Consider the following 25,202-nt stretch of genomic DNA (forward strand, 5'->3'; position numbering starts at 1 on the left):
AGTAATTCTGCAGAGACTCCACATCTATTTGTGAATTACCCTACATAGTTTAGAATCATCTGCAAAGATTGACACTGAGCTTTCCATGCCTATTTCTAGATCATTGATAAATATGTTGAGCAGTAGTGGCCCGAGTACGGACCCCTGTGGTATTCCGCTGACTACTGGTGTCCAGCTTGAGGACTTCCCGTTGACCACTACTCGTCGTACTCTGTTGTCCAGCAAGTTACTTATCCATGTACAAACATTTTTTCCTAGGCCAAGCTCATTTAATTTGATGATTAGTCTCCTGTGAGGCACTGTACTGAAGGCTTTTGCTAAATTTCAGATACTTTTATCCAATTTAAAAGTTTGCCTCAAGTTTTTTGCTCTTTAAGTAAGTGCCATAAGATTTATACATCTGCTGCAATTTGATCGGATCCAATGTGCCATGTCTATCAATGCCAGCCTTTATGAAAAGCTTGGACATTCCAATTGTCAACTACGGACCCCAAATTTTACTCATTACATTTGTTGGGGTCCGGCATTCGGAAAGACACTTACTGTCTGTGTTACCCATAATTCTGGAAAACCAAACCCTTTGTATCTTGGGTCTACCAAACTCTTTGTATCTTGGGACTACCAAACCCTATTTTGGTGTGCAAAATGACCGTTTACCAAAGTTAGAAACTAAGCACACCATTTTTATTATATGTTCTGTTACCAAGGTGGGATTTTTCAGCATCTCTTGGCACACTACAACTGTTCCTGAAGGATACAAATGTGCAGGAAGATGGGTTGCAATGGAATCCCAATATTCCCCTACTCTAGTCTGAAGGTAATCACATATGACATCCAACAAGAATACAATAAGCACTTCTAGTCCTGCTCGCCCTATCTCTGGGAACATATAAATCACAGGATGTATTAACGGCAGCACTCCCATTAACCAAGGACAACAATTAGGAGTTTGTTGAAGACCAGTAACACTGTGCACTCTGAACATTTAAATCTGTAGCTGCATGTAAGAGCTCTGAGCAGTATAAAGTTTACAAGTGAGGAGAGAAACCCATACTACCCCAAACAAAATGACTGGATCAAATATCTTGGTCTCACCAAGTCAAACGCAGAGCTTTTGACATCAAGGTTGAAGCAATGGAACTTGTTGGATGCAAGTGTGCTAATCGCAAATCAGAGGAAGGGTCACCAGGATATACTGGAGTTTGAACGTGGTACCAAGGACAGAATAAGGAGAACATAATTTGGGTCATGTTTGTACAACTTTAAATGCTTATATATGCTGATTTTTTGTCTCACATTATATAAAAGAAAATGCAAATTTACCCTTTTCTAATCTGAAAGAAGTAACTTTCAAAGTATAAAATGTCCTCGGCACAAAAGCAAAGCTTGAGGGGAATGAATAACATTTTTCGTACTTCTCAGACATAAGCAATTAAGAAACAGCACTTACTACCCACAAGCAAAAATTATGTTACATAAGGGGTGTATTCAATTGCAGTCGGAAACTGCCGCCTTGTCGGAAAGACGTCAGTTTACGACTTTTTAGGTCGGAAGGTGTTCAGACCTATTCAATCCTCCCTCAGTTTTTCCAACAAGTCAGGAATTCAGACTTGTCGGAAAACACTTGGATCGGCGGAATAGCTGAGTCACATGTTTTGTCGAAAACGCTGCCAAATCCAACAGGTTTTAGCCCCGTTTCCGACAATGCCAATCCGACTTAAAGTCGGGTTTGCATTGTTGGGAATGGCCAAATTCGCTCATTGAATACTAAGATGTCGGATCCCATAGTTCAATACACTATGGGGTATATTGAATACACCCCATAGTGTTAAAGTATTTTTGCTATCTTTGGTTCAAAAGGACTTCAAAATAATTAGGGTAAGATGTCAAAAGTCTTCAAGTTAAAAATAAATAAATAATAAAAAGATTTTACTTACCGGTAAATCTATTTCTCGTAGTCCGTGGTGGATGCTGGGGACTCCGTAAGGACCATGGGGAATAGACGGGCTTCGCAGGATACAGGGCACTTTAAGAAAGAATTAGGAATACTGGTGTGCACTGGCTCCTCCCTCTATGTCCCTCCTCCAGACCTCAATTAAGGAAACTGTGCCCGGAAGAGCTGACAGTACAATGAAAGGATTGTGGAATCCAGGGTAAGACTCATACCAGCCACACCAATCACACCGTATAACTCATGATAAACTTACCCAGTTAACAGTATGAACAACAACAGAGCATCAGACAAACCTGATGCAACCATAACATAACCCTTATTTAAGCAATAACTATATACAAGTATTGCAGAAGAAGTCCGCATTTGGGAAGGGCGCCCAGCATCCACTACGGACTACGAGAAATAGATTTACCGGTAAGTAAAATCTTATTTTCTCTAACGTCCTAGTGGATGCTGGGGACTCTGTAAGGACCATGGGTATTATACCAAAGCTCCCAAACGGGCGGTAGAGTGCGGATGACTCTGCAGCACCGAATGAGCAAACACAAGGTCCTCCTCACTCATGGTATCAAACTTGTAGAACTTTGCAAAGGTGTTTGAACCTGACCAAGTAGCCGCTCGGCAAAGCTGTAATGCCGAGACCCCTCGGGCAGCCGCCCAAGAAGAGCCCATCTTCCTTGTGGAGTGGGCTTTTACTGATTTTGGAAGCGGCAATCCAGCCGCAGAATGAGCCTGCTGGATCATGTTACAGATCCAGCGAGCAATAGTTTGCTTTGAAGCAGGAGCACCCAGCTTGTTGGCTGCATACAGGATAAACAGCGACTCAGTTTTCCCGACTCAAGCCGTTCTGGCAACATAAACCTTCAAAGCCCTGACTACATCCAGTAACCCGGAATCCTCCAAGTCACGAGTAGCCACAGGCACCACAATAGGTTGGTTCATATGACAAGATGACACCACATTTGGCAGAAATTGCGGACGAGTCCGCAATTCTGCCCTGTCCATATGGAAAACCAAATAGGGGCTTTTATGTGACAAAGCCGCTAATTCTGACACACGCCTAGCCGAAGCCAAGGCTAATAGCATGACCACCTTCCACGTGAGATATTTTAACTCCACGGTTTTAAGCGGCTCAAACCAGTGTGATTTCAGGAAACCCACCACCACGTAAAGATCCCAAGGTGGAACTGGAGGCACAAACGGGGGCTGAATATGCAGCACTCCCTTTACAGACGTCTGAACTTCAGGTAGAGAAGCTAGTTCTTTTTTAAAGAAAATGGATAGGGCCGAAATCTGGACCTTAATGGACCTCAATTTTAGGCCCAAAGTCACTCCCGACTGTAGGAAGCGAAGAAAACGGCCCAGCTGGAATTACTCTGTAGGGGCATTCCTGGCCTCACACCAAGCAACATATTTTCGCCGTATACGGTGATAATGTTTAGCCGTCACGTCCTTCCTAGCCTTTATTAGTGTAGGAATAACCTCATCTGGAATCCCTTTTTCTACTAGGATCCGGCGTTCAACCGCCATGCCGTCAAACGCAGCCGCGGTAAGTCTTGGAACAGACAAAGTCCCTGCTGCAACAGACTCTGCCTTAGAGGCAGAGGCCATGGGTCCTCTGTAAGCATTTCTTGCAGCTCTGGATACCAAGTCCTTCTTGGCCAATCCAGAACAATGAGTATTGTTCTCACTCCTTTTTCTTATGATTCTCAGCACCTTGGGTATGAGAGGAAGAGGAGGAAACACATAAACCGACTGGAACATCCACGGTGTCACCAGTGCGTCTACAGCTATCGCCTGAGGGTCTCTTCAACTGGCGCAATACCTCTGTAGCTTTTTGTTGAGGCGGGATGCCATCATGTCCACCTGTGGCAGTTCCCACCGACCTACAATCTGCGCAAAGACTTCTTGATGAAGTCCCCACTCTCCCGGGTGGAGGTCGTGCCTGCTGAGGAAGTCTGCTTCCCAGTTGTCCACTCCCGGAATGAACACTGCTGACAGTGCTCGTACGTGATTCTCCTCCCATCGAAAAATTCTGGTGGCTTCCGCCAGCGCCACCCTGCTCCTTGTGCCGCCTTGGCGGTTTACATGAGCCACTGCGGTGATGTTGTCTGATTGAATCAGCACAGATTGGTTGCGAAGCAGGGTCTCCGCTTGACTTAGGGCGTTGTATATGGCCTTTAGTTCCAGGATATTGATGTGAAGGCAAGTCTCCTGACTTGACCACAGCCCTTGGAAACTTCTTCCCTGAGTGACTGCCCCCCACCCTCGGAGGCTTGCATCCGTGGTCACCAGGACCCAGTCCTGAATGCCGAACCTGCGGCCCTCGAGAAGGTGAGTACTCTGCAGCCACCACAGAAGAGACACCCTGGCCCTGGGGGATAGGGTGATCAGCCGATGCATCTGTAGATGCGATCCGGACCACTTGTCCAACAGATCTCATTGAAAAGGTCATCGCATGGAACCTGCCGAAGTGAATGGCCCCGTATGATGCCACCATCTTTCCCAGGACTCTCGTGCAGTGATGCACCGACACCTGTTTTGGTTTTAAGAGGTCTCTGACCAGTGTCATGAGTTCCTGAGCCTACTCCGTCGGGAGAAAAACCTTCTTCTGGTCTGTGTCCAGAATCATGCCCAGGAAGGGCAGACGCGTCGTAGGAATCAGCTGCGACTTTGGAATATTCAGAATCCAGCCACGCTGTTGTAACACTTCCCGAGAGCGTGCTACACTAATCAGCAACTGCTCTCTGGACGTCACCTTTATGAGGAGATCGTCCAAGTATGGGATAATTGTGACTCCTTGCTTTCACAGGAGCTGCCATTACCTTGGTAAATATTCTCAGTGCCGTGGACAGACCAAACAGCAACGTCTGGAATTGGTAATGACAATCCTGTACCACAAATCTGGAGGTACTCCTGATGAGGTGGATAAACGGGGACATGAAGGTAAGCATCATGTATGTCCAGAGACACCATAAAATACTCCTCCCTTGCGATGACCGCTCTGAGCGATTCCATCTTGAACTTCAACATTTCAAGTATATGTTCAGGGATTTTAAATTCAATATGGGTCTGACCGAACGATCTGGTTTCGGGACTACAACATTGTAGAATAATAACCCCCTCCTTGACCACCACCTGTTGAAGATACAATTTGTGAATTGCAGTTAACCCTGTTTCCCTCTCGGGGGGGGGGAAGGGGGGGGGAGCCGGCAGGGCCGTCAGTGAGGAGGCATCTTCTCAAAGTCCAGCTTGTATCCATGAGACACAATATCTATTGCCCAGGGATCTAACAGGGAGTGAACCCACTTGTGGCTGAACTTACGAAAGCGTGCCCCCACCGGGCCTAGCTCCGCCTGTAGAGCCCCAGCGACATGCGGTGGATTTTCGTAGAGGCCGGGGAGGACTTCTGTTCCTGGGAACTAGCTGTGTTGTGCAGCTGGTTTCCTCTGCCCCCGCCTCTGGCAAGAAAGGACGCACCTCGGACTTTCTTGTTTCATTGTTAGTAAGGCTGCATTGGATAATGACGTGCTATCCTAGGCTGTGCAGGAATATAAGGCAAAATATCAGAATTACCAGCTATTGCTGTGGAGACCAGGTCCGAGAACCCTTCTCCACACAATCATCAGCCTTCCATATGCCACTTAAGTTGGCATCATCTGTCCATTGCATATTCTACAGGATACGTCAAGCAGAAATAGACATAGCTTTGCCTCTAGGACCCAGAATACTCATGTCTCTTTGGGCATGTTTTAGGATATATATCTCTTAAGACAGCATCTTTAATATATTAATATATATATATACATATATATACACACACACACACACACACACATACATACATACATACACACACACACTAGGGTCTCAATTTCTGCTGATAAGGTACCTGTCCACGCCGCCACAGCGCTATAAACCCACGCCGACACAATCGCCGGTCTGAGTAGTGTACCAAAATGTGCACGCTATCTGCAGGATCCCTGAGAATAGCTAGGGCTACCTTTTTGGGCAAACGTGACACCCTAGGGGAAGATTCCCATCACATCCTGTCCCTAGTGGGGAAAGGATACTGCCTGAGAATTCTTTGTGTGAAGCTGCAGTCTCTTGTCTGGAGATTCCCGCTCTTTCCTCATGAGAGGAGGGAAATTTACCTCAGCTTTCTTCCCCTTAAAATGTGTACCCTTGTGTCAGGGACAGATGAGTCATCAGTGATATGCAAATCATCTTTATTACAATAATCATATATTGAATACTTTTCTGCCCTTTTGGCTGTAACTTTGCATTATCGTAGTCGACACAGGAGTCAAACTCCGTGTCGATATCAGTGTCTATTATTTCGGATAGTGAGCATTGTGAGACTCTGAAGGTCTCTGCGCCATAGGGACAGACATGGGTAGATTTCCTGTCTGTTCTCTAATCCTTTGTGCAATAAATTCACCTTAGCACTTACACATATCCAAACAGGTGTCGGCGTCGTCGACGGAGACACCCTCTCACACATATTAGCTCCATCTCCTCCTTAGGGGAACCTTTTACCTCAGACATGTCGACACACACGTACCGACACCACACACACAGGGGATGCTCTATTTGAAGACAGTTCCCCCAACAAGGCCTTTTGGAGAGACAGAGAGAGAGTATGCCAGCACACACCCCAGCGCTATATGACCCAGGAATCACACAGTAACGTAGTGTTAACCCAGTAGCTGCTGTATACATTGTTTTTACGCCAAATTTATGTGCCCACCCTCTCTTTTTCACCCTCTTCTATCGTGCTTCTGCAGGGGAGAGCCTGGGGAGCTTCCTCTCAGCGGAGCTGTGGAGAGAAAATGGCGCTGGTGAGTGCTGAGGAAGAAGACCCGCCCCCTCAGCGGCGGGCTTCTGTCCCGCGATTTTGTGTAAAATAATGGCGGGGGCTCATGCATATATACAGTGCCCAACTGTATATATGCCCACTTTGCCAAGAGGTCTCTAAATGCTGCAGTGCTGTGCGCTACCTCATATGAAGACAGGCGCCGCCGATTTTGAAGTCTTCTTGCTTCTCCCGCCGGCTTCTGTCTACTGGCGCGGGGACGGCGGCGCGGCTCTGGGATCGGACGACCAAGGGTGCGTTCCTGTGTTCGATCCCTCTGGAGCTAATGGTGTCCAGTAGCCCAAGAAGCATGACCTATCCGCAGTTAGTAGGTCTGCTTCTCTCCCCTCAGTCCCACATAGCAGAGAGTAGCAGAGAGTCTGTTGCCAGCAGATTTCTCTGAAAATACAAAATCCTAATAAAATACTTTCTTATTCGCAAGCTCAGGAGAGCTCACTAAAGTGCACCCAGCTCTGTCCGGGCACAGATTCTAACGGAGGTCTGGAGTAGGGACATAGAGGGAGGAGCCAGTGCACACCAGTAGTACTAATTCTATCTTAAAGTGCCCTGTCTCCTGCGGAGCCCGTCTATTCACCATGGTCCTTACGGAGTCCCCAGCATCCACTAGGACGTTAGAGAAAAGGAGGTTGGCAATATAAAGTTACAAATACCCATAGAATCCTAAAATATGTTTATTCCAGATCTATAGGAATATTTGTGTAAAGCCTTAAAACAACTTTGATAAGGAAACTATAGTTCTTTTTTTGGTTTTTTTCACACAATACTTAACACCAGAAAAATGGATGGTGGTTATGGTAATGGTTTCCCAATTCTGTGATTTTCTGTGTAAAGAAGTTTCAAGTGCATGTACAGGGATCAACATATAAAGAAGAAAAACATAAAATGTGAACTTTTGAAGCATTATTTGTACTTTCAGCAGAACTTAGCTTCATTGACGTGCAGGTCACTATTTCATATAAAAATTAGTGATGAGCGGGTTCGGTTTTTCGGAAACCAAACCCCTCCGAACTTTACCCTTTTTACACGGGTCCGAGCCATACTCGGATTCTCCCGTATGGTTCGGTTAACCCGAACGCGCCTGAACGTCATCATCCCGCTGTCGGATTCTCGCGAGATTCGGATTCTATATAAGCAGCTGCGCGTCGCCGCCATTTTCACTCGTGCATTGGAAATGTTAGGGAGAGGACGTGGCTGGCGTCCTCTCCGTTTATTCATTGTTGAGTTGATGCAAATATTTGTGCTTGCTTATATCATTGTGGGGACTGGGGAGCAGCTTTATATTAATATAGGAGGAGTACAGTGCAGAGTTTTGCTGATCAGTGACCACCAGTTTTATCCGTTCTCTGCCTGAAAAAAACGCTCATCTGTGCTCAGTGTGCTGCATATATCTGTGCTCACACTGCTTAATTGTGGGGACTGGGGAGCAGCTGTATTATATAGCAGGAGTACAGTGCAGAGTTTTGCTGACCAGTGACCACCAGTATACGTTGTCTGCCTGAAAAACACTCCAAATCTGTGCTCAGTGTGCTGCTTTATTGTGGGGACTGGGGAGTCGGGACCACCAGTATAATATTATATAGGAGGAGTACAGTGCAGAGTTTTGCTGACCAGTGACCACCAGTATATAATATATAGCATTACGGTACAGTAGGCCACTGCTGTACCTGCCTCTGTGTCATCAAGTATACTATCCATCTAGATTCTATACCTGTGGTGCATTTCAGTTGTGCAGTTTGCTGACACAGTGACCACCAGTATATATAGCAGTACGGTACGGAAGGCCACTGCTGTACCTACCTCTGTGTCGTCATTAAGTATACTATCCATCTACATTCTATACCTGTGGTGCATTTTAGTTTTGCAGTTTGCTGACACAGTGACCACTAGGTATATATAGCAGTACGGTACGGAAGGCCAGTGCTGTACCTACCTCTGTGTCGTCAAGTATACTATCCATCTACATTCAATACCTGTGGTGCATTTTAGTTGTGCGCAGTATATATAGTAGTAGGCCATTTCCATCGATAATGGCATATAATTCCACACATTAAAAAATGGAGAACAAAAATGTGGAGGTTAAAATAGGGAAAGATCAAGATCCACTTCCACCTCGTGCTGAAGCTGCTGCCACTAGTCATGGCCGAGACGATGAAATGCCATCAACGTTGTCTCTAAGGCCGATGCCCAATGTCATAGTAGAGAGCATGTAAAATCCAAAAAACAAAAGTTCGGTAAAATGACCCAAAAATCAAAATTGAAAGCGTCTGATGAGAAGCGTAAACTTGCCAATATGTCATTTATGACACGGAGTGGCCAGGAACGGCTGAGGCCCTGGCCTATGTTCATGGCTAGTGGTTCAGATTCACATGAGGATGGAAGCACTCATCCTCTCGCTAGAAAAATGAAAAGACTTAAGCTGGCAAAAGCACAGCAAAGAACTGTGCGTTCTTCTGAATCACAAATCCCCAAGGAGAGTCCAATTGTGTCGGTTGCGATGCCTGACCTTCCCAACACTGGACGGGAAGAGCTTGCGCCTTCCACCATTTGCACGCCCCCTGCAAGTGCTGGAAGGAGCACCCGCAGTCCAGTTCCTGATAGTCAAATTGAAGATGTCACTGTTGAAGTACACCAGGATGAGGATGTGGGTGTTACTGGCGCTGGGGAGGAAACTGACAAGGAGGATTCTGATGGTGAGGTGGTTTGTTTAAAGTCAGGCACCCGGGGAGACACCTGTTGTCCGTGGGACGAATATGGCCATTGACATGCCTGGTCAAAATACAAAAAAAAAAAAATCAGCTCTTCGGTGTGGAATTATTTCAACACAAATGCGGACAACAGGTGTCAAGCCGTGTGTTGCCTTTGTCAAGCTGTAATAAGTAGGGGTAAGGACGTTAACCACCTCGGAACATCCTCCCTTATACGTCACCTGCAGCACATTCATCATAAGTCAGTGACAAGTTCAAAAACTTTGGGTGACAGCTTAAGCAGTCCACTGACCACTAAATCCCTTCCTCTTGTAACCAAGCTCCTGCAAACCACACCACCAACTCCCTCAGTGTCAATTTCCTCCTTACCCAGGAAAGCCAATAGTCCTGCAGGCCATGTCAGTGGCAAGTCTGACGAGTCCTCTCCTGCCTGGGATTCCTCCAATGCATCCTTGAGTGTAACGCCTACTGCTGCTGGCGCTGCTGTTGTTGCTGGGAGTCTATAGTCATCCCAGAGGGGAAGTCGGAAGACCACTTGTACTACTTCCAGTAAGCAATTGACTGTCCAACAGTCCTTTGTGAGGAAGATGAAATATCACAGCAGTCATCCTGCTGCAAAGCAGATAACTCAGGCCTTAGCAGCCTGGGCGGTGAGAAACGTGGTTCCAGTATCCACCGTTAATTCAGAGGCAACTAGAGACTTGATTGAGGTACTGTGTCCCCGGTACCAAATACCATCTAGGTTCCATTTCTCTAGACAGGCAATACCGAAAATGTACACAGACGTCAGAAAAAGAGTCACCAGTGTCCTAAAAAATGCAGTTGTACCCAATGTCCACTTAACCACGGACATGTGGACAAGTGGAGCAGGGCAGACTCAGGACTATATGACTGTGACAGCCCACTGGGTAGATGTATTGCCTCCCGCAGCAAGAACAGCAGCGGCGGCACCAGTAGCAGCATCTCGCAAACGCCAACTCGTTCCTAGGCAGGCTACGCTTTGTATCACCGCTTTCCAGAAGAGGCACACAGCTGACAACCTCTTACGGAAACTGAGGAAGATCATCGCAGAATGGCTTACCCCAATAGGACTCTCCTGGGGATTTGTGACATCGGACAACGCCAGCAATATTGTGCGTGCATTACATCTGGGCAAATTCCAGCACGTCCCATGTTTTGCACATACATTGAATTTGGTGGTGCAGAATTATTTAAAAAAACGACAGGGGCGTGCAAGAGATGCTGTCGGTGGCCCGAAGAATTGCGGGCCACTTTCGGTATTCAGCCACCGCGTACAGAAGACTGGAGCACCACCAAACAATCCTGAACCTGCCCTGCCATCATCTGAAGCAAGAGGTGGTAACGAGGTGGAATTCAACCCTCTATATACTTCAGAGGATGGAGGAGCAGCAAAAGGCCATTCAAGCCTATACATCTGGCCACGATATAGGCAAAGGAGGTGGAATGCACCTGACTCAAGCGCAGTGGAGAATGATTTCAACGTTGTGCAAGGTTCTGCAACCCTTTGAACTTGCCACACGTGAAGTCAGTTCAGACACTGCCAGCCTGAGTCAGGTCATTCCCCTCATCAGGCTTTTGCAGAAGAAGCTGGAAACATTGAAGGAGGAGCTAAAATAGAGCGATTCCGCTAGGCATGTGGGACTTGTGGATGGAGCCCTTAATTCGCTTAACCAGGATTCACGGGTGGTCAATCTGTTGAAATCAGAGCACTACATTTTGGCCACCGTGCTCGATCCTAGATTTAAAACCTACGTTGTATCGCTCTTTCCGGCAGACACAAGTCTGCAGAGGTTCAAAGACCTGCTGGTGAGAAAATTGTCAAGTCAAGCGGAACGTGACCCGTCAACATCTCCTCCTTCACATTCTCCCGCAACTGGGTGTGCGAGGAAAAGGCTAAGAATTCCGAGCCCATCCGCTGGCGGTGATGCAGGGCAGTCTGGAGCGAGTGCTGACATCTGGTCCGGACTGAAGGACCTGCCAACGATTACTGACGTCTACTGTCACTGCATATGATTCTCTCACCATTGAAAGAATGGTGAAGGATTATATGAGTGACCGCATCCAAGTAGGCACGTCAGACAGTCCGTACGTATACTGGCAGGAAAAAGAGGCAATTTGGAGGCCCTTGCACAAACTGGCTTTATTCTACCTAAGTTGCCCTCCCTCCAGTGTGTACTCCGAAAGAGTGTTTAGTGCAGCCGCTCACCTTGTCAGCAATCGGTGTACGAGGTTACTTCCAGAAAATGTGGAGAAGATGATGTTCATCAAAATTCATTATAATCAATTCCTCCGTGGAGACATTCACCAGCAATTGCCTCCAGAAAGTACACAGGGATCTGAGATGGTGGATTACAGTGAGGACGAATTAATAATCTGTGAGGAGGGGGATGTACACAGTGAACGGGGTGAGCAATCGGAGGATGATGATGAGGTGGACATCTTGCCTCTGTAGAGCCAGTTTGTGCAAGGAGAGATTGATTGCTTCTTTTTTGGTGGGGGCCCAAACCAACCGCTCATTTCAGTCACAGTCGTGTGGCAGACCCTGTCGCTGAAATGATGGGTTCGTTAAAGTGTGCATGTCCTGTTTATACAACATAAGGGTGGGTGGGAGGGCCCAAGGACAATTCCATCTTACACCTCTTTTTTCTTTCATTTTTATTTGCATCATGTGCTGTTTGGGGACAATTTTTTTTGAAGTGCCATCCTGTCTGACACTGCAGTGCCACTCCTAGATGGGCCAGGTGTTTGTGTCAGCCACTTGTGTCACTTCGCTTAGTCACACAGCGACCTTGGTGCGCCTTTTTTTCTCTTTGCATCATGTGCTGTTTGGGGACTATTTTTTTGAAGTGCCATCCTGTCTGACACTGCAGTGCCACTCCTAGATGGGCCAGGTGTTTGTGTCAGCCACTTGTGTCACTTCGCTTAGTCACACAGCGACCTTGGTGCGCCTTTTTTTCTCTTTGCATCATGTGCTGTTTGGGGACTATTTTTTTGAAGTGCCATCCTGCCTGACACTGCAGTGCCACTCCTAGATGGGCCAGGTGTTTGTGTCGGCCACTTGTGTCGCTTAGCCATCCAGCGACCTCGGTGCAAATTTTAGGACTAAAAATAATATTGTGAGGTGTTCAGAATAGACTGGAAATGAGTGGAAATTATGGTTATTGAGGTTAATAATACTATGGGATCAAAATGACCACCAAATTCTATGATTTAAGCAGTTTTTTAGGGTTTTTTGAAAAAAAAAAACACCCGAATCCAAAACACACCCGAATCAGACAAAAAAATTTCGGTGAGGTTTTGCCAAAACGCGTCCGAATCCAAAACACGGCCGCGGAACCGAATCCAAAACCAAAACACAAAACCAGAAAAATGTCCGGTGAACGTCACTAATAAAAATATATCTAAACTTGTCATTCAGTAGCATTTTCTAGGTTATAGCACTGCTTATTACACAAATAAATCAAGTGACGCCGCTGTATCACAAAACAAAGTTTCAAACAGCATTTTTAACACTTTATGTAGTTTTAAAGAATGGTTTATAAAAAATAAATACCTAGGAATACAGGCTAGATAAGATATGAGTCTTCTGAGATCTTCTTGCCTTATTCTATCATGGTTGCTTCGTGCTGGAAATGTTAAAACCGGACCTCCTCGTTTATCTCTGCCACCTATATAAAACCATGTAAAAATTTACAGTCATCCAAAAAAAAATTAATAATGCAAATTGGTTAGGTAATACAAAGTGTAGTGAAGACTGGGTAGCAGAAGCATGCAGCTTATATGGCCTCCATGGCATAAACTTTCGTACTGCGGTATAATGGGACATGTCAGCACTATACACTTAATGTGGATGGACTGAGTGTATGCAGCTAATGTTGTGCAAGGCAGTTTTATTCTTACAATTAACTATTTTGAAGGAGTTAAATAAAGTGATTTTTAAACTGGAATACTCTTGACATCAATTAATAAATAAGCTGGTACTAAAACATAATTCAAATCTTTAAAACAAATATACCCACAATGCAGAATGTACAGCCTCAGCATATAACCAAATATAGCAAGGAGAATTTAAAAGGGAAAAAAAGCTTCAATATAAGCTTCATCAACCAACAAGAGACACTTGAACAAAAAACAGACAAACAGGTGTCACTTACTGTACTTTTGTACAGTAATTTAAATTGGTTACACAAACCATGGTAATCACGGTCTCTGGGATATTTAGCAATTACATGAAAACCCATCGTTTGATATTTCAGTATTATATTCAGTAGTACACTAAATTAGGACTACTCATAATTAGGTGAATTCATGATATGAACCAAGATTTTAGATGTACATGTGAAACTCAGAAAATTAAAATATTGTGCAAAAGTTCATTTATTTCAGTCATTCAACTTAAAAGGTGAAATGAATATATTAGATAAACTCATTACATACAAAGTGAGATATTTCAAGCTTTAATTTGTTATGATTTTGGCTTAGAGCTCAAGATAACCCCAAATGCAGAATCTCAAAAAATTAGAATTTTACATAAAATCAATAAATATACGTTATAGTAAGAACTTACCGTTGATAACCGTATTTCTCCAAAGTGCACAGGATAATATTGGGATGATGAAGCGACAGCGGATTTGCACCAATCGGTCAAAGCTTTTTGGCCTCCCAGCATGCAACGGGCGCATCCATATATCCCCACCTCCTGGCTCAGGCAAATCAGTTGTATTTCAAAGCTCAAGGCCGTAGCATCATAGATGGCCCTAATCAGGCTAGAAAAACACATGCACACCCTTCCGTACAAGAAGGAAGAGGTTAGTGAGTAAAAGGATCCTCAAATCTGGTGCGTCAGAGTGGGATCCCTGTGGAACCTGTGGACTTAGGAGATATACAGTTATCAACGGTAAGTTCTTACCATAACGTATATTTCTCCGGCAGGGTCCACAGGTTATCCACATGATAACATTGGGATCTCCCGAAGCAATTTAGTGGTGGGGGTGCTCTTGATTGGACAGGAGAATCCTTCGTCCGAATTCAGCATCATGAGAGGCAAAGGTATCCAATGCATAATATCTAATGAATGTGTTAATGGAAGATCATATGGCTGCCTTACATATCTGTTCTGCTGAAGCACCAGGTTGTGCTGCCCATGATGGACCTACCTTACGAGTAGAGTGAGCAGAGACATTAGCCGGAAAAGGAAGATCAGATTGAGAATATGCTTCTGAAATAGTAATCCGAAGCCACCTTGCCAACGTGTGCTTATCAGCAGGCCATCCTTTCTTGTAAAATCCGTAGAGAATGAAGAAAGAATCTGTCTATCTGATGGCACTGGTACGATCCACGTAGATCCGTAAAGCACGGACCACGTCCACCGACGCATCTCCCGCAGAAAGGCCCGGTACCTGGAAAGCCAGGACTACAATTTCTTCGTTAAGTTGGAATTTAGACACCACCTTGGGAAGATACCCAGATCTAGTTCTGAGAACTGCTTTATCTGGATAAAAAAAAAAAAAAAAAAAAAAACAGAAATGGGGAACAATATGACAATGCCAGTAGAAAGAGAATTTTAGCTGTAAACCATTTAAGATACACTGCATTAAGTGGTTCAAATGGGGCAACTTGAAGTGCCTTTAGGACTAAATTTAACTCGGAGGAACAAAAGGAGGTTGAACGAGCAGCATTCCCTGGAAAAAAATATGCACATCTTGTAAATTGGCAATTTTCTTTTGGAACCACACAATCAATGCCGACACTTGCACTCTCAAGGAAGCCACCTTCAAACCTTTATCCATTCCTGCCTGAAGGAAAGCCAAGACCCTGGAAACTCTGAAAGCCTTATGGTTCATTTTCTGTTCACTGCACCAATTAATATAGATTTGCCATATTCGGCGACAAATGCAAGCTGAGGAAGGTTTCCTTGCTCTGAGCATTGTTCGAATTACCTCTTGTGAGAATCCTCTTGACTTCAGGATAGAGGCTTCAAGAGCCACACCATCAAAGACAGTCGATCCAGATGTCTGTGACAACAAGGACCCATCATCAGTAGATCTGGACGTTGAGGGAGCAGGAGTGGGGCATCCAACGACATTCTCTGCAGATCTGTGTACCAAAGCCTTCTGGGCCAGGCCGGAGCTAGTCGTACCATGACACTCTTTCCTTACTTTATCTTTCTCACCACCCTGGGTAATAGGGTGATTGGAGGAAACACATAAGTCAGATGAAAACGAGTTTTACTGTAAGAACTTATCCTTGTTAAAACTCTTTCTGCGAGGTACACTGGGCTCCACAAGGATAGACATTGGGGTGTAACGTAGGATCTTGATCCGAGGTACCAACAGGCTCAAAAGCTTTGACTGTTCCCAAGATAAATAGCGGCGCCTCCTCTATAACACCGCCTCCCTGCACAGGAGCTCAGTTTTTAGTTAACCAGCCCAATGCAGTAGCAGGAAAAGAGACGACAATAGTTAGTAGCCACAAACACCACATTCTCATGACAGGAGAAGTGTCAGCGGCTAATGCCATACAAACCCAAAGAAGCCAAGTGCGTCAGGGTGGGCGCCTTGTGGAGCCCAGTGTACCTCGCAGAAAGAGTTTTAAACAAAGGTAAGTTCTTATCATAAAACTCGTTTTCTGCTGCGGGGTACACTGGGCTCCACAAGGATAGACATTGGGGATGTCTTAAAGCAGTTCCCTATTGGAGGGGATGCACTGTAGCTGGCACAAGAACCCGGCATCCAAAGGAAGCATCCTGGTAAGCGGCAGTATCGAAGGCATAGAACCTAATGAACGTGTTCACTGAAGACCACGTAGCCGCCTTGCACAATTGTTCAAGGGTCGCACCACGGCGGGCCACCCAAGAAGGTCCAACTGACCGAGTAGAATGGGCCGTAATGTTAGCAGGAGCTGACAGACCAGCCTTCACATAAGCATGTGCAATCACCATTCTAATCCATCTGGGCAAAGTTTGCTTGTGAGCAGGCCAGCCATGTTTGTGAAAACCAAACAGAACAAAAAGAGAATCAGATTTCCTAATCAAAGCCGTTCTCTTCACATAGATACGGAGAGCCCGTACCACATCCAAATACCGCTCTTTGGGAGACAAGTCAGGAGAGGCCAGGGTCGGAACCACAATTTCCCGATTAAGGTGGAACGAAGATACCACCTTAGGTAAATATCCGGGACGAGCTCGAAGAACCGCCCGGTCACGGTGAAAAATCAGATATGGGGAACTACAGGACAAGGCACCCAAATACGACACTCTTTTAGCTGAGGCAACAGCCAGTAGAAACACCACCATAAGGGAAAGCCACTTAAGATCAGCTAAACCAAAAGGTTCAAACAGAGACTCTTGTAATGCCCCCAAAACCACCGACAAGTCCCAAGGAGCCACAGGTGGGACATAGGGAGGTTGGATACGCAACACACACGGAGTAAAGGTATGCACATCAGGTAAGGTCGCAATTTTTCTCTGAAACCACACCGACAAGGCAGAAAATAAGATTTGAAACCTACCCGTAAATCAATTTCTCCTAGTCCGTAGAGGATGCTGGGGACTCCGTAAGGACCATGGGGTATAGACGGGCTCCGCAGGAGATAGGGCACCTAAAAAGAACTTTGACTATGGGTGTGCACTGGCTCCTCCCTCTATGCCCCTCCTCCAGACCTCCGTTCGAGAACTGTGCCCAGAGGAGATGGACAATACAAGGCAGGATTTAGCAATCCAAGGGCAAGATTCATACCAGCCCACACCAATCATACCATGTAACCTGGAACATACATAACCAGTTAACATTATGAACAAAACAACAGTAACGGTCCAAGACCGATGTCAACTGTAACATAACCCTTATGTAAGCAACAACTATATTCAAGTCTTGCAGAGTTTCCTCACTGGGACGGACGCCCAGCATCCTCTACGGACTAGGAGAAAATAAGAATTTACTTACCGATAATTCTATTTCTCATAGTCCGTAGTGGATGCTGGGAACTCCGTAAGGACCATGGGGAATAGCGGCTCCGCAGGAGACTGGGCACAAATAGAAAGCTTTAGTACTACCTGGTGTGCACTGGCTCCTCCCCCTATGACCCTCCTCCAAGCCTCAGTTAGGATACTGTGCCCGGACGAGCGTACACAATAAGGAAGGATATTGAATCCCGGGTAAGACTCATACCAGCCACACCAATCACACCGTATAACTTGTGATCTGAACCCAGTTTACAGTATGATAAACAGAGGAGCCTCTAGAAAAGATGGCTCACTACAACAATAACCCGATTTAGTTAACAATAACTATGTACAAGTATTGCAGACAATCCGCACTTGGGATGGGCGCCCAGCATCCACTACGGACTATGAGAAATAGAATTATCGGTAAGTAAATTCTTATTTTCTCTGACGTCCTAGTGGATGCTGGGAACTCCGTAAGGACCATGGGGATTATACCAAAGCTCCCAAACGGGCGGGAGAGTGCGGATGACTCTGCAGCACCGAATGAGAGAACTCCAGGTCCTCCTCAGCCAGGGTATCAAATTTGTAGAATTTAGCAAACGTGTTTGCCCCTGACCAAGTAGCTGCTCGGCAAAGTTGTAAAGCCGAGACCTCTCGGGAGGCCGCCCAAGATGAGCCCACTTTCCGTGTGGAATGGGCTTTTACAGATTTTGGCTGTGGCAGGCCTGCCACAGAATGTGCAAGCTGAATTGTACTACAAATCCAACGAGCAATAGTCTGCTTAGAAGCAGGAGCACCCAGTTTGTTGGGTGCATACAGGATAAACAGCGAGTCAGATTTTCTGACTCCAGCCGTCCTGGAAACGTATATTTTCAGGGCCCTGACTACGTCCAGCAACTTGGAGTCCTCCAAGTCCCTAGTAGCCGCAGGTACCACAATAGGTTGATTCAGGTGAAACGCTGAAACCACCTTAGGGAGAAATTGAGGACGAGTCCTCAATTCTGCCCTATCCGTATGAAAAATTAGGTAAGGGCTTTTATAGGATAAAGCCGCCAATTCTGAGACGCGCCTGGCTGAAGCTAGGGCCAATAGCATTACCACTTTCCATGTGAGATATTTTAAGTCCACAGTGGTGAGTGGTTCAAACCAATGTGATTTTAGGAACCCTAAAACCACATTGAGATCCCAAGGTGCCACTGGAGGCACAAAAGGAGGCTGTATATGCAGCACCCCTTTGACAAACGTCTGAACTTCAGGAACTGAAGCCAGTTCTTTTTGGAAGAAGATCGACAGGGCCGAAATTTGAACCTTAATGGACCCTAATTTTAGGCCCATAGACAGTCCTGTTTACAGGAAATGCAGGAAACGACCCAGTTGAAATTCCTCTGTAGGGGCCTTCCTGGCCTCGCACCACGCAACATATTTACGCCAAATACGGTGATAATGCTGCACGGTTACATCCTTCCTGGCTTTGATCAGGATAGGGATGACTTCATCCGGAATGCCTTTTTCCACCAGGATCCGGCGTTCAACCGCCATGCCGTCAAACGCAGCCGCGGTAAGTCTTGGAACAGACAGGGTCCCTGCTGGAGCAGGTCCCTTCGTAGAGGTAGAGGCCACGGGTCCTCAGTGAGCATCTCTTGAAGTTCCGGGTACCAAGTCCGGAGCCACGAGTATAGTCCTTACTCCTCTCCTTCTTATGATTCTCAGTACCTTGGGTATGAGAGGCAGAGGGGGGAACACATACACTGACTGGTACACCCACGGTGTTACCAGAGCGTCCACAGCTATTGCCTGAGGGTCCCGTGACCTGGCGCAATACCTGTCTAGTTTTTTGTTGAGGCGTGACGCCATCATGTCCACCTTTGGTTTTTCCCAACGGTTCACAATCATGTGGAAGACTTCTGAGTGAAGTCCCCACTCTCCCGGGTGGAGGTCGTGCCTGCTGAGGAAGTCTGCTTCCCAGTTGTCCACTCCCGGAATGAACACTGCTGACAGTGCTATCACATGATTTTCCGCCCAGCGAAGGATCCTTGCAACTTCTGCCATTGCCCTCCTGCTTCTTGTGCCGCCCTGTCTGTTTACGTGGGCGACTGCCGTGATGTTGTCTGACTGAATCAGCACCGGCTGACCTTGAAGCAGAGGTCGTGCTAGGCTTAGAGCATTGTAGATGGCCCTTAGCTCCAGGATATTTATGTGAAGTGATGTCTCCAGGCTTGACCACAAGCCCTGGAAATTTCTTCCTTGTGTGACTGCTCCCCAGCCTCTCAGGCTGGCATCCGTGGTCACCAGGACCCAGTCCTGAATGCCGAATCTGCGGCCCTCTAGAAGATGAGCACTCTGCAACCACCACAGAAGAGACACCCTTGTCCTTGGGGACAGGGTTATCCGCTGATGCATCTGAAGATGCGATCCGGACCATTTGTCCAGCAGATCCCACTGGAACGTTCTTGCGTGGAATCTGCCGAATGGAATCGCTTCGTAGGAAGCTACCATCTTTCCCAAGACTCTTGTGCATTGATGCACTGAGACTTGCCCTGGTTTCAGGAGGTTTCGGACCAGTTCGGATAACTCCCTGGCTTTCTCCTCCGGAAGGAACACCTTTTTCTGGACTGTGTCCAGAATCATCCCTAGGAACAGAAGACGTGTTGTCGGAATCAGCTGCGATTTTGGGATATTTAGAATCCAGCCGTGCTACGGCTGCGACTACTAACTGTTCTCTGGATCTTGCTCTTATCAGGAGATCGTCCAAGTAAGGGATAATTAAAACGCCTTTTCTTCGAAGAAGAATCATCATTTCGGCCATTACCTTGGTAAAGACCCGAGGTGCCGTGGATAATCCAAACGGCAGCGTCTGAAACTGATAGTGACAGTTTTGTACCACAAACCTGAGGTACCCTTGATGAGAAGGGTAAATGGGGACATGGAGGTAGGCATCTTTGATGTCCAGAGACACCATATAGTCCCCCTCTTCCAGGTTTGCGATCACTGCCCTGAGTGACTCCATCTTGAATTTGAACCTCTGTATGTAAGTGTTCAAAGACTTCAGATTTAAAATTGGTCTCACCGAGCCGTCCGGCTTCGGTACCACAAACAGCGTGGAATAATACCCCTTCCCTTGTTGCAGTAGGGGTACCTTGACTATCACCTGCTGGGAATACAGCTTGTGAACTGCCTCCAATACTGCCTCCCTGTCGGAGGGAGACGTTGGTAAAGCAGACTTCAGGAACCGGCGAGGGGGAGACGTCTCGAACTCCAATTTGTACCCCTGAGATACTACTTGCAGGATCCAGGGGTCCACTTGCGAGTGAGCCCACTGCGCGCTGAAATTCTTGAGACGGGCCCCCACCGTGCCTGAGTCCGCTTGTAAGGCCCCAGCGTCATGCTGAGGACTTGGCAGAAGCGGGGGAGGGCTTTTGTTCCTGGGAAGTGGCTGTCTGTTGCAGTCTTTTTCCCCTTCCTCTGCCCCGGGGCAGAAAAGAGGAACCTTTTGCCCGCTTGCCCTTATGGGGACGAAAGGACTGAGCCGGATTAGACGGCGTCTTTTTATGTTGAGAGGCTACCTGGGGTAAAAATGTGGATTTCCCAGCAGTTGCCGTGGCCACCAGGTCCGATAGACCGACCCCAAATAACTCCTCCCCTTTATAAGGCAATATTTCCATATGCCGTTTAGAGTCCGCATCACCTGACCACTGTCGCGTCCATAATCCTCTTCTGGCAGAAATGGACAGCGCACTCACTCTTGAAGCCAGAGTGGAAATATCCCTCTGTGCATCTCGCATATATAGAAATGCATCTTTTAAATGCTCTATAGTCAACAATATACTGTCCCTATCCAGGGTATCAATATTTTCAGTCAGGGAATCCGACAAAGCCACCCCAGCGCTGCACATCCAGGCTGAGGCGATTGCTGCTCGCAGTATAACACCAGTATGTGTGTATATACTTTTTAGGATATTCTCCAGTTTTCTGTCACCTGGTTCCTTGAGGGCGGCCGTATCAGGAGACGGTAACGCCACTTGTTTTTATAAGCGTGTGAGCGCTTTATCCACTCTAGGGGATGTTTCCCAACGCGCCCTAACCTCTGGCGGGAAAGGGTATAATGCCAATAACTTTTTAGAAATTATCAGTTTTTTATCGGGGGAAACCCACGCTTCATCACACACCTCATTTAATTCGTCTGATTCAGGAAAAACTACAGGTAGTTTTTTCACACCCCACATAATACCCTTTTTAGTGGTACTTGCAGTATCAGAAATGTTTAACACCTCTCTCATTGCTGTGATCATGTAACGTGTGGCCCTACTGGAAGTCACGTTTGTCTCCTCACCGTCGACACTGGAGTCAGTATCCGTGTCGACGTCAGTATCCACCACCTGAGGTAACGGCCTTTTTTAGAGACCCTGATGGTTTTTAAGACGCCTGGACAGGGACCAGCTGATTAGTCGGCTGTCTCATGTCATCAACCGTCTTTTGTAAGGAGCTGACACTGTCACGTAAATCCTTCCATAAAGCCATCCACTCAGGTGTCGACTCCTTAGGGGGTGACATCTCTATTATAGGCAATTGCCCCGCATCCACATCATTTTCCTCCTCATACATGTCGACACAAACGTACCGACACACAGCACACGCACAGGGAATGCTCTGATAGAGGACAGGACCCCACTAGCCCTTTGGGGAGACAGAGGGAGAGTATGCCAGCACACACCAGAGCGCTATATATAGATATAGGGACAACCTTATATAAGTGTTTCTCCCTTATAGCTGCTGTATTGTTAATAACCCGCCAATTAGTGCCCCCCTCTCTTTTTTACCCTGTTTCTGTAGTGCAGGACTGCAGGGGAGAGTCAGGGAGACGTCCTTCCAGCGGAGCTGTGAGGGAAAATGGCGCCTGTGTGCTGAGGAGATAGGCTCCGCCCCCTTCTCGGCGGCCTTTCTCCCGCTTTTTGTGAAAATCTGGCAGGGGTTAAAATCCATCCATATAGCCCAGGAGCTATATGTGATGTATTTTTAGCCAGCCAAGGTGTTTCTATTGCTGCTCAGGGTGCCCCCCCCTAGCGCCCTGCACCCTCAGTGACCGGAGTGTGAAGTGTGCTGAGAAGCAATGGCGCACAGCTGCAGTGCTGTGCGCTACCTTGTGTTAGACAGGATGTCTTCTGCCGCCGATTTGCCGGACTCTTCTTGCTTCTGGCTCTGTAAGGGGGCCGGCGGCGCGGCTCTGGGACCGAGCTCCAAGGCTGGGCCTGTCATCGTCCCTCTGGAGCTAATGGTGTCCAGTAGCCAAGAAGCCCAATCCACTCTGCACGCAGGTGAGTTCGCTTCTTCTCCCCTTAGTCCCTCGATGCAGTGAGCCTGTTGCCAGCAGGTCTCACTGAAAATAAAAAACCTAAACTAAAACTTTCACTAAGAAGCTCAGGAGAGCCCCTAGTGTGCACCCTTCTCGTTCGGGCACAAAAATCTAACTGAGGCTTGGAGGAGGGTCATAGGGGGAGGAGCCAGTGCACACCAGGTAGTACTAAAGCTTTCTATTTGTGCCCAGTCTCCTGCGGAGCCGCTATTCCCCATGGTCCTTACGGAGTTCCCAGCATCCACTAGGACGTCAGAGAAACACATTTACCGGTAGGTTTAAAATTTTATTTTCTCTTACGTCCTAGAGGATGCTGGGGACTCCGTAAGGACCATGGGGTTTATACCAAAGCATCCAATCGGGCGGGAGAGTGCGTACGACTGAGCAAACGCTAGGTCCTCATCAGCCAGGGTATCAAACTTGTAGAATTTAGCAAAAGTGTTTGACCCCGACCAAGTCGCCGCTCTGCAAAGTTGTAAAGCCGAGACGCCTCGGGCAGCCGCCCAAGAAGAGCCCACCTTCCTAGTGGAATGGGCCTTAACCGAATTTGGTACCGGCAATCCAGCCGTAGAGTGAGCCTGCTGAATCGTATTACAGATCCAGCGAGAATAGTCTGCTTCGAAGCAGGAGCGCCAATCTTATTGGCTGCATACAGGACAAACAGAGCCTCTGTTTTACTAATTCTAGCCGTCCTGGCTACATACATTTTTAAGGCCAGGACTAAGTCCAGGGATCTGGAATCCTCCAGGTCACTTGTAGCCACAGGCACCACAATAGGTTGATTCATATGGAACTAAGAAACCACTTTAGGCAAAAATGGCGGACGTGTCCTCAATTCAGCTAGATCCACATGAAAAATCAAGTAGGGGCTCTTGTGTGACAAAGCCGCCAATTCTGACACTCGACTTGCTGATGCTTACCACCTTCCAGGTAAGAAATTTCAACTCAACCTTGTTAAGTGGTTCAAACCAGTGTGATTTTAGTTACTGCAACACCACGTTCAGGTCCAATGGTGCCACTGGAGGCACAAAAGGGGGCTGGAAGTGCAGCACTCCCTTTACAAACGTCTGGACTTCTGGAAGAGAAGCCGATTCCTTCTGAAAGAAAATCGAGAGGGACGAAATCTGTACCTTAACAGAGCCTAATTTCAGGCCCATATCCAGTCCTGTCTGTAGAAAGTGGAGAAGACGACCCAGATGAAAATCTTCCATAGGTGCATTCTTGGTCTCACACCAAGACCTATTGTAAAGAAAGAGAATGGGGTTGTACTGCTAGGTGCACAAGAATATTAATTAAAATTTAACTTTTATTTACATTCATTTAAGAGACCGATGCTCGGTCAAAATGCGAAATATGGAGGTTAAAACTATAGGAAGTAAACGAATGTGCTCAAGATAGAAGGTGAAAAGAATTAAAAGAATGTGTCTGCTCCTTTGATTGTGCTGACTCTGTTATAGCTTGTATTAATTCAGAATAAATGTCCTTATGTGTCACATGTGTCTCTGTCTAATTAGTAATTTATTTATATCCTAATATCTATGAAGCTGCTGTCCTATTGTGTTCACTATGTCAGATGCGGTGGAAGTGTCCACCCTAAGTTAAACTACTCATCTCTATCCCCCATGTTCTCACGTCTCTTATAAATGGTTGATAACCATATTCCATTTATTATAATGACACTCGTATTGGCTGTGATGTCATTGAACACCCGCCGTTGTTTTAGTTATATATTTCTCCCTGGATGCACATGTATAAAGGTGTCAACCCTAGTGTATAAATGCCAGCAGTAACAAGGTATTGGATTGAACACGTTGTTATTGCTACTGATGGGCCATCTGATCTACATTAGTTTCTATGCCTTGCCATTCAGGCTAGGGGACATAATATAAAACGTATGCCAATGGGGATTGATAAGCACTGTGGCTGGGCTTCTGTTCCTTATTATTACAGGAGTCTTTGGTGATCAGGGTATTTAAAACACCCGTGGCATACTAAGTTGAAACGATGGTGTCACGGATTACTTGTACTACCCTATTTTATACAGCAAAATCTAACTACCATCCTGGGAGGATCCTCACTCCCAAATGACACTCTGGTGAGGGGATTGCAGATGGCAATGCTTTCGTGCTGCTCGGTAGACTAAATGACTGTATAATACAAATGTATGATTATTACATATGAAACTATTGCGGCATTAAATACGGTGCTATCTAATTAATGACAGGGTGTAATATTCTGAGCATCAGATGGACTGGGGACATATAATTGTCCACTTGCCATGTATGATCCAATCCTGATATAGTAAAAAAAGGAAAGAAAGACAGGTGTATCCACAATCTCTACATGATACC

The 25,202-nt window shown here is 46.4% G+C and overlaps 1 protein-coding gene across 2 annotated transcripts in view; it reads right to left on the reverse strand.

The window, feature by feature from the left end:
* Nucleotides 1–25,202, reverse strand: part of TRIO (trio Rho guanine nucleotide exchange factor) — a 1,426,902-nt gene that overhangs the window by 1,262,010 nt on the left and 139,690 nt on the right. For both annotated transcript variants that reach the window (XM_063922713.1, XM_063922714.1), the window contains exon 3: nt 13,110–13,224. In XM_063922713.1, the coding sequence (XP_063778783.1) occupies nt 13,110–13,224 (115 nt within the window). The remainder of the gene's footprint in view (nt 1–13,109; nt 13,225–25,202) is intronic.

The sequence above is a fragment of the Pseudophryne corroboree genome, chromosome 5 (genome assembly GCF_028390025.1).
Source record: "Pseudophryne corroboree isolate aPseCor3 chromosome 5, aPseCor3.hap2, whole genome shotgun sequence".
Taxonomy (NCBI): domain Eukaryota; kingdom Metazoa; phylum Chordata; class Amphibia; order Anura; family Myobatrachidae; genus Pseudophryne; species Pseudophryne corroboree.